Genomic DNA, 10,424 nt, shown 5'->3' with positions numbered 1-10,424 from the left:
ATTGCACTAACATTCTGAAAAGTGAAAAATCTTATATATGGTACTGTAAAATTTAACCATTAGTTTAAAAGATCGGGAAAATTTTGTATGGCAGTATTCAGTAATCAAAATCCCAAAAAGAGTTACAAACGCACATGTATTACAAAATAAAACAGAACTGTTTAAATTTTTTTTTTAAGATACAAAAAATAACATGGATATTAGGTTAACAATATTGTACAATGCTATATGAGCTTATTTTCACATCTCTTGAAGTTGAAGGGACATTTTACTTTTTATTCTGTTGAAATTTTACTTCAGAAAATTGCATATTTGAAAATGTTTTACCCAAAGACGCAATACAATTGGAAATTGTTTCTTAAGTGAAAAGAAAAGTACATTTTAAAAACAAACTGTTTGAAGTTTGAACATTAAGATAGCAGTTAAGACTTAATAAAACCCTGTCTAGGTATGATTGATTTAAATAAAAGTTGTGATTCTGACACATCAGAAAAACTCATCAATATTTTATCATTTTAGGGGTTTTTATAATTTTTTAAAAGTTTTTAATAAGAACAAATCTTCGCCTAACCATCTATTTGAAATAAATCAAAATTTAAATTCAAACTCCTCATTTCAGCGATTTGAAAGAAGAACCTATAGGCTTGTTTTTGACAAGTATATTGCCCAACAAAACAAAATTTTATCTCGTGAACCAGATTGGAAAGTTTGTTTTTTTGCACAAATTTGCGCCAATTTTTTAGCTAAGTTATCAAGGCAGTATTAACTATTAATTACAAACAATCTTAGATTTTTTATGGATTTTCTCAAGAATTAGCAAATTGCGCAATTCGTCGAAAAAAAAAAAATTCTGCATGGAGGATTGGGCAATTCTTTTCACTCTTACTCTTAAATAAGAGAACAGTTCAAAGACTTATTCCAACACATTACAATTGTGTCCACCTATGCCCACAATGAGGGTTGGTACAAACGAAATAAAGTCTCATCCCTTCTTCATCTCTCGTCGACTGCGATTGGAAGAACACTGCCTCCTTGTGGTGACACTTTGGGCACGAGTGGTCACGCGTCCGAGGCAGGGTTGGGTCCTGTGCGACGTCCGCGATAATTTGTGTCAACTCGTCAACTTCGTGCACGATTTTATTCACATAGATGCACAAATTGTCGGCCTCCATTTGAAAATCACAGTTACGGCATGAGTACAGTAATATCTTGTTCTGTTTGTCTTCTTTAGGGTACAGCATGTTATTACATTCTTGGCAAAACTTAATTCCAACAAAGCCAGGCCCAGCAGTAGTTGTACCCTCCATTTTATCACTAATAGTGCTCCCAATTTTTGCGCTCCTGCCAAAAAAATAACATTACAATTCATATTTATATGTGTAAATTTACTCCTTTTTAAACGAATGTTAAAGACGTTTTTAATCAAATTTAACACAGTATTCTCAGAGTATCTTTAAGTAATATTAAATCTTCATTTTGCAGTACGGCACGGACATTTAGAATCAATATTTTCAGTTTTATACGGCTGTATAACTTAACTTAAATATTGCATGTTCACGCTTACAGCGGCCTAACTATTTCTATCGTCAAGCATGAATGACTTCGTATACAACCAGTCGGTCGGTAAATTATCGAAAAGTTATTTTTTAACGATATAGAACAGTCTTTTATTATAAAACGTGCTAAATACTATTTTCTTGTTATAATTAAAGCGTTTGGATACGATTTGGTGCCTTATGGGGAAAGATTTAGTGTTAAACAAAAGTTAAAGGCCTCCCCGATTAACGTAACCGTTTCGCATGGCTGACGCTATTTCCATGGGGATCTTGATAGCGTCGGTAAATTTGCACGAGGATTTTAAAACGATAAACTTACGTAAAATAAAGCGTACAGTTATGCACTTAATGTTAAATACATCAGATAGTCTTCATACTACAGAAAATAACACAGTCGTTATTTTTAAACATATCATGTATATGCAGACACACAGGCTACTGGTCTTTCTCAGCATTGCTGATGTAAAATCTTAATTTTTAGTTTTCCATTATTTTACTGTAGTATAGAGTCATGGAGACTGGCACAAGCATATCTTCAATGCATGGTGACAAGCCATACATGCCTGTTTACTTACCTAAACCACCGACTAGGATAGTTGCCTATACAGAGTAAGTAAACGTTTTTGCGGCTGCTGCATATATTATTATACGTAATATTAATAAATGTAACTCATCCTCGCGTGGTGGGAAAACGACAGTCGTTATAACACAAATCAGGACACAAACGCCCACAACACGCCTTGAACCTGTAACCTATGGGTTTAAGGCAGGCTGCTAGCAATGTCATTTTAATAACATATTAAACAACATACAAAAATTCAACCCGCTTGATTACCATTAACTTATCAAATCAAAATGAGTAAGTTGTTAGAATACACAAATATATTCAAGTGTCCCATAAAAAACATTTACCTATAATAGCTCAATCTCTGTGGTCACAGGACACTTAGACTAATAGTCTAATATAGATTAAATTTGATTTATATATTCATTCTAACATTTTGTTTTAACAGGCAAACATTGAAAGCTCCGCAAAGTGCATTACGTGGGGTGGTGGTTGACGCTAGAGAACCAGTCGAACCAAAATCTCGCAGAAAAATCCGAATGTATTCAGTTGGGTCAACAAATCGGTAACTTGAATGAGCTGTTGTACTTAAAGTTTGAGAATTATTTTCTATTTTGTGTAGTTGTAAAAAATGTCCTTGAGAGAAAAAACATGTCAGTATGGACAGTATGTGTATAGCTGACATAAAATGTTGATAATAAAAATAAGATGTCTGTGACAGACAAAACAGTTTTAAACAATCATTTACGAAAGATGATTTATCGTAAATGATTTATCTCAAGATTTATTTAAAAATATTATTTCTTTCTAAATAACGGAAAAACAGGCCAAATGAATCTATTTAATATTATTATTAAATGCTTTAGTTGTTCTGTTTAATTGAAATAAATTATTTTGGTACATTTTAATGTTTAGGTGGCGTTCACCCATGTCACTAGGTGGTGACTTACTTGGTTCATCTCAAGCCATTAAAGCGATATCTGCCACGAAGAACAGCACAGTGTATCGTGCTAAAACAGGTGTGTTTCTATTAATTTAAAACTAAGTAATATAGTAACCCAAACTCTCAGAAAAATGAGTTGCTTATTAATCTGTGTAGCTTGCTACCTATGCTTAATATTTAGGTTACTGCACATAGACTTGGAAAACATAGATTTAATATAATTACATATATATATATATATTTATAAATTTTATATATAATAATATGTTGATTTTTCAGCTGATACACCTCAATTATCGGTTGCCAAGGAAAGCGACTTGCTTGGCAGTGCATGGGGTCGTTCACCTTTGCCCTCACGACCTTTCACTTCTCCTTCTCGTGCTGAAATGTCACATGACCGAAGGTTTCCGCCGTTGACCTCCGAACGACCCCCCTCACCCCCCAAGACAGGGATGTCGTTGCAAGTCAGGTATTTAAATTATTAACAAAATAACTTAAAGGCAATTGCTCCAACCCAGTGGTCACTAATGGCTTCTCTAAATTTTTATTCATACAGCAAAACAACAATCCCCTTCAAAGTTACTTATGTGGTAACTCGTAACCGGGCGCATGGTGTATGAAACAGAGCACCCGTGTAATTTTTACTGTTCTTGCTCCATAACACGAGTATAAAACAAGTTTCATTCATACAAACCCTGGCAGGCAAGGTGGGCAGGCCTATCCTGGAATTTTCTGCACATCAATAAGCTGGATTATTTTCATAGAATTGTGTGTCTAACTATCTCTGCCTTTTTAAAAAAAAATCAACTATATCTAGAACACCATATGCATCATCGGCTAAAACATCTCGTACTCGATTCAAGAATCCGATCAAAGTTTTGGAAATGTTTGCAAGACTTGCCAACCAAGATCGTGAGCCAGGTATTGTGAGGGTGAATTTATAAACCAACATATACCAAGTTCAAATCCCTGCTCTGGTAACTCAGTTTGGGTAATGGGGCAACACTGGTTTAATCCCAGGTACTAGGATGTGCTGTAGGACCTCGCACATTTAGAATAGATTTGAGTTACACTACCGTTTATGGCTCGTAAATCAATGATATATTTTAAGATATCCTAAAATTTTCATTTTAAATAGAGAAATTTATAAATTACCCGAAAAGTTAAAAATACTACTTACAACAATGTAGTTGAAATATTCACCAAAATATCTTACTCTTGTAGTAACACATATACATAATGAATACAACGCAAAACTACTACCGTGTTGCTGTTTTCTTATTGCAATAAATGTCAGCTCAGCACAAGCATGAGTAAAAATAACTGTTTTTTTACTCAGACGTCCGTCTACATTGTCTTGACCAAGTCTGGCAATTACATCGCCCTTATATGGTTAAATCAACTGTTTTGGAAAAATTGCTTTCGAGTGTCGATTCACAGAAGAAACAGCGTGTTTATAAAGATGAAACCTCACAAAAAGTTGACTCTTTTATCTCTGACAGTGAAATCTACAGCAGTGAGTACAAAGAGGTCACAAGAAGGTAAAGAATCACAAATTTTTATTTATCTATGCTAGGAGTAAATTTTGATTCTGTATAATGTGGACCTTTAGCAAGGCATGCCATGGGACCTGGGATTCAGGCTATAGATGGTCCATTAATTTACCATCCAAAGTTAAAGCATGTTTTCTCCCTCAAAGTAGGAATTTTGGATACAACTCTGTGGGTAATAACAAACTCACATGCCCACAATAATAATAATAAGAATAAGAATAACTTTTATTTGTCTCTTCGATTACAGTAGTGAAGATTTAGAAATATTTTAAGCGAAAAGACAGGATATATCGACAAAACAACAGTTGTTAAAACACAATAATAGCATCATTAAATTTAAATTTGATATGGAGATATCGATTAGATGCATGCCCATTTATAACTGTGTCATAAAAGGGCCTTGCAATATTGGAATACAAAAACAACTAAAAAAAAGTAAAAATGTTGTTAAATACATTTTTGAACCTTAACTATGATATGATCAATTTCAGACTAACTTCAAAAGACGTAGAAGAAATTCGAATGAAAACAAAATCTCGTGGCACAGTAACTCACCCTGTGGTAGATGTGGTTTTACAAATATCAGACCCATGGGTTACCAGACATGGTAAAATTTTGAAAATGAAAATTGAAATATTTTTAGACAATACTTGAAAATCAAATTTAAATATTTTGTAGATATACTTCAAAATTAAATTGAAATATTTTTCAAAAATACTTTAAATCAATTTGATACATTTTTCTTAAAGTTTCTTAGTATATTGTTGTGTATTTTTTGTCTTTTTGTCTTTGTTAACTGCAGTCTAAAAATAGTATAGCCTTGATTTCTTGATAAAAAATGGCACCAAAGTGTATGAAACCGCCATGCATGGTGGGAAATAAGGCTAGATTCAATGCTTGGGGTCACCATTGTGGGTTTGTGTTATTGGACAATACATGTTACATATGCATGTTGCCAGCTTAGTGGTCACTAATTGGTTGTCCACATTATCGGACTTGAAAAAGGAAAATCCATATTAAAAAGGGAACCACAAAGTTAAATGGTAATTTTTAAGCATAAACTGTGTGAAAAAGACACATATGTTATAACAAAAGTGATTACCGCACCATACGTGAATAAATAAGTGATATTATTTGCTTAATCTCTTATTTATTATACCAAATAATTCTTAATATTATTCACTGACAATATTTTCCCTATATTTAGCGCTTGCAATTGGTTTGGGACATTTGTACTTGGATGAGACCATTATAGCAACTGGTGACGCAGTAGAGACACTAGCCACTGCTTGTAACTTGGACTTCCGAACCCTTATCAGTGCGTGTTGTGATGTTATGATTACCAACCTGGCTTCTGACACTGTGTGTGTTTATTTAGAAGCAGCAGTGAGGGTACGTAAATTTTTGTACGATTTTTATAATTACCTTCAGTATTTTATGCGGATTGGAAATTTGATACCACCAGTCCAGAAAACTATTTAATTGTTGTCAAAATTTCTATAAACTTAATGGGGGTTATGCTCTAGGCAGAATTATAAAGATTTTCGACTTATAATTTAATCGGATACAAAAAAAATTACTTCAATGCTATCTGGGTTTCATCGATTTTCTTAATTTTCCCGATCTTCGTTTTCGTTAAAATAAATTTAATTTATTTAATACGTTTATATAAACATTGGAATAATAGATACAAAACCCTATAATGAGATGAATTTTATCCAGTATGAACAACCCACTATTATATCAGCATGTGAGAGATGGCTGGAATTAAACCTCGTGGCCCAACTGTCATCAACCATATACCTAAGGGATGTACCAGCTCATACACTTGATAAGGTATTTTTTAGTAATAAATAAATAATAAATACCATTTTAAACCAATCACCAATGCTTCTTATTTAATTTTGCTGTCTCTGCCTTTATTATATCTTAAAACTTTCACATTTAATTTGAATTTACTTGAAAATTTAAAGCATTTCAAGCCTTAAGAATTTGAAATGCATACATACAGCCATTTACACCAACTCCATAAACTTTTATGGGGCCAAAATTAAAATTGATTTTTACAGATTCTAAAATCCTCACGTTTGTTCACCTACAATGAATACTCACTGTACAAGACACTTTGTTATTGGCTTTTCATGCAAATGCATCCAAACATTATGTTCATGCCAGCCCAGACTTCAGTCATGACTTATTTTAGCAGGTATGTCTTAAACTATGATTCTAAATTGTTTTAATCTATTCTATTTGAATAAAAGACTAATGATGCCATCTAGGCGAAATATATTTCTCTATTAATAACTAGTGGTTGGACTTGGTTTTTGTTGGTTACGTTTTCGTAGCATCATTACTGTATTTCACCATACAAGAATCGTTCATTTATATGAACATCAGATCAGGGTCAGATTCGCGGAATTTATTATGAGTCCAACTTGTTTTATCATGATCTAGCCAAGTTCTGTTTCATACACCTCGCTAACGAGCGCGTGCTAACGAACGTATGTAACTTGTTGATTGTTTTTGGGGTGCTTGTTATGTATTGCTGACAACTTATGAATTTATACAGTCTATTAGCTAGGTACTACTAGGCTGGAGAAATTGTTGTTAAGTGTCTTGCCAAAGGACACATACGCCCACAAGGCCACAATGCATTTCATAATAAAATACTATCTTGAAAATATAAATTTTGTGTACTTACCAATTGTTTAAAAATTCTAGTTTATATTGTATAAAATTTCTTGTCTTATATTGTAACAAAAATTCTAGTTTTATAAAAAGCTTCCTTATATGTCATAATGTTTTTTCTAGCATGACTCGAAGCAGTGCTTTCTTAGAAAGAGAAGAAGGAATAAAGTACAGCACAGCATTTGGTTGCTTGCGATTACATGGAATAACTGACAGTAAGTGTTTCTTTATTTAGTAGATGGCACAAATAGTGGCAGAACGGCAATCGTTAAAATATTTATGTACCAAAAATAGTTAAAGAAGTAGGCGTTCAACAATGACAAGAATATTACAATTTTCGTTTTTTATTATATATTCATTTTTTGCATTAATACGAAGTTCGTTACCATTAAAAGGACAATAGGTTATATATATTTGATATTACGTCTTTCCCAGCCAAGCACTTGCAAGACGTTATGTTTATGAACATTGTCCCACAATCTTGGTTACTTCGTGTATTCAGCCATCACTATCATGCTTTACAAGGTGGAGGTGACATGAGCTTCTTACTTAACTTTTCGCTTGGAGCAAGCAGGTCGGTAATAAAGACTGTTAAAAATACTTTATATGGCACCGCCTAATTTACCGTTCATATTCCTATAACTTGACGTTAAAAAACGCTTTCGGGTAACGAGCCGACGACTATAACGATATACGTGTTCATTCATTAGAGCTATGCTCTCTCGTTGTTTTATTTCGTTTTTTTTGCTAAAATCGTGTTTAGTTAGTTGGGTATAGCAGGCCTGCCTTTTTGTCATATAAGTTTTCCACTTACATTCATCTTTAGTAGGATGGGAGAAGATGGGACGCCTATTCGTTCTATTATGTCGTCCCATTTGGCAGTGAACAAAGAATATTCAAAGAATTATAAAACCATATCCTCACGACTTCCATGGACTATTGTTATTTGTTTAAAACTTAATCAGCATATTACAATTCTGTGTGCTAGAGCAAAAAGGTGTCCCATCATCCCCTACCACATTACACGAGTTCTTTTAACTATACACACTGCATTTAATGTCATTTAAACCTACAAAATATACATCGTAACACAAGGCACATTAATATTAATACAGTTATGCTGTCAAAAACTCCACAGATTTTTTACACTCTACAAATTAACGCTTTCTTCCTTAATAAATATCCCGTTTTGTTCCATATAGATTTGGATTCATATTAGAACAAGAGCCAGGTTATCATTCAGAGATTATCTCCTTGCATGGATTTCACTTTGAAGCTAAAACTCAACGACAAGGAAACACCAACAATTACATCGTGTATCTGCAGGTAAGGGGCTTTAGTGTCAATTGAATGAATAAATATATTTATCCACTTATTTATCCTCACGCGGCAGGGTAACGTCCGTCATTATAAGTTTATAACACATGACTTTGTTTTATGGTTCATTCATTTTTGTGTTTGTTGATGTATGAATAGCGATTTGAACAACCAATAAGTCACTACTGGTTAGAAGTAATGTATATTCAGTGCTTTTTCCAAGGACACACGCGTCCACAATGGTAACAGCATCAAGTATTGAATCTGGTACCCTTAAGTTACGATTACCGCTTAGCCACCGCAAGGGTATAATATATGTAATAATTCTATGACGTTATTATGATGACGTCACTAACGCAACTATGACGTCACATTGCAGCGTCTCCGTCCCACCGACCCATCGTTGTCGTTCCGCGCTTGCGAACGCGCGACTTTTTCGATGCGACGTGACCGCTTGGTGCGCTATAACCTCACCGTCCAGCACCTCACTAGCGACTCTACGTGGCGGAACGTGACGTCCGGAGTGATCGAGCAAAGATTCGGCCTTGATCAAAAATCCGCTAAGAGTCAGGTTGGTGCACACATTTTCATGTTATGACGTATGAACGAATGTAACTTATTCAATCTCGCCAAGGGGGCAACTATAACGGTCTTGTAACGCGGGTGTTCTGTTTCATGCACCATGTGAACACCTGTAAGTTTTACTTTACTTCTTTGGATGACAATTCAGATAACCTATTGGTGACTACTGGGTTGGAACAATTGCCAATAAGTTTCTTGCTAAAAGGCCACAATGAACGTCGGGCCTCGAACCCCTTTTCTCCTCTGCAGAAAAAGCGTGCCGACTAAGTTCATGGCGTCATATGTTAATGATGTCATGACATTTTTAGGTGCTACGTGTCACTGACGTCATCACCCCGATCTACGTCTCGTTTGCCATTTTCTTTCCGCCGTCTTAAAGATTTCGTCATCAATTACGTCATAGTGTTAAACGTCCTTAGCTTTTATGTTTGGTTGGATTTTTTTGCCAAATCACCCAAAAGTGTTAATATTTATATATTACTGCGGGGTAAGATGGGAAACCGTTAGCACCTAAATCTCATAGTTTCGTATCGTATATTTTAAACACCCAACAACGTTTAAGAGTAGTTTAATTATGTAAAATTTTTGTTTCAACCATAAACGAAAAAATAGATTTACATGTCCCATCTTACCCCACGCTACTGTATTCGCCTGTTGAAATTTCATTTTTAATGAGATTATTAAAATAGTTATTTTAGGTTTATAATTATGATTAAATTAACTGGTAATAGTTTTGTTGCATCATGTTTTACAGAGATTTACATTTACAGAGATTTATTTGTTACGTTATTATTCTCTTCGCTTTGTATTTTATCGTGTATAGATTTAACGTAAGTGTTCAAAATTAACAATCCTCATAATGAAGCCTTCAGTTCAATTGCTTGCCAACTTTTTTGTGTTAAATTTGTTGTAAATAAAGTATATTCCATGCAATTTGTGTCAAAGTGATGCGACATGCGTATCATATATGCGGAATGCGTATCCTGAAGCGGCCTTAACTTTATCACAATTTGTCTCGTTCCGGTGAAACAAGACCCAGGTATCATCCGTTCTTAGAATTCTTTCGTCACTTGAAATACTTTCGTTGATTGAAAAGACGGCGGGCTATGTTCGTAACACCAACAGTGTTGCAAGTCAAAGTTTTAGTCCTATATGCCTCACTGAGAAAACTCGGACGTTTAGTTTTTGATAGGCATCACTGGCGGAGTTTGCTCATTCAA

The 10,424-nt window shown here is 34.3% G+C and overlaps 2 protein-coding genes across 2 annotated transcripts; one reads left to right on the top strand and one right to left on the bottom strand.

Annotated features, from left to right (window-relative positions):
- Positions 1-12: 12 nt before the first annotated feature.
- On the bottom strand, positions 13-1,370 carry LOC149727010 (DNA-directed RNA polymerase II subunit RPB9-like). The gene has a single exon (XM_089889988.1). The coding sequence runs from the start codon at positions 1,305-1,307 to the stop codon at positions 927-929; it is 381 nt and encodes a 126-aa protein (XP_089746114.1). The 5' UTR covers positions 1,308-1,370; the 3' UTR covers positions 13-926.
- Positions 1,371-1,854: 484 nt separating this feature from the next.
- On the top strand, positions 1,855-10,137 carry LOC149727009 (BTB/POZ domain-containing protein 16-like). Its single transcript, XM_089889951.1, has 15 exons — positions 1,855-2,165; positions 2,570-2,686; positions 3,037-3,140; positions 3,344-3,533; positions 3,882-3,985; positions 4,404-4,605; positions 5,109-5,224; positions 5,825-6,009; positions 6,340-6,453; positions 6,687-6,823; positions 7,429-7,520; positions 7,741-7,879; positions 8,508-8,631; positions 9,002-9,193; positions 9,513-10,137. The coding sequence occupies exons 1-15, from the start codon at positions 2,068-2,070 to the stop codon at positions 9,579-9,581; spliced, it is 1,983 nt and encodes a 660-aa protein (XP_089746077.1). The 5' UTR covers positions 1,855-2,067; the 3' UTR covers positions 9,582-10,137.
- The last annotated feature ends 287 nt before the right edge of the window (positions 10,138-10,424 follow it).

The sequence above is a fragment of the Ciona robusta genome, chromosome 12 (assembly GCF_009617815.1).
Source record: "Ciona robusta chromosome 12, ASM961781v2".
In the NCBI taxonomy this organism is placed as follows: Eukaryota; Metazoa; Chordata; class Ascidiacea; order Phlebobranchia; family Cionidae; genus Ciona; species Ciona robusta.
This window is presented reverse-complemented; position numbering and strand designations above follow the sequence as displayed.

Excerpts from the sequence above, each read along its gene's own strand:
- LOC149727010 (XM_089889988.1), bottom strand. The coding sequence starts at position 1,307 with ATGGAGGGTACAACTACTGCTGGGCCTGGCTTTGTTGGAATTAAGTTT.
- LOC149727009 (XM_089889951.1), top strand. The coding sequence starts at position 2,068 with ATGGAGACTGGCACAAGCATATCTTCAATGCATGGTGACAAGCCATAC. Across the intron at positions 3,141-3,343 it reads AGTGTATCGTGCTAAAACAG|CTGATACACCTCAATTATCG; the intron begins GTGTGTTTCTAT and ends TTGATTTTTCAG. Across the intron at positions 9,194-9,512 it reads AAAAATCCGCTAAGAGTCAG|GTGCTACGTGTCACTGACGT; the intron begins GTTGGTGCACAC and ends TGACATTTTTAG.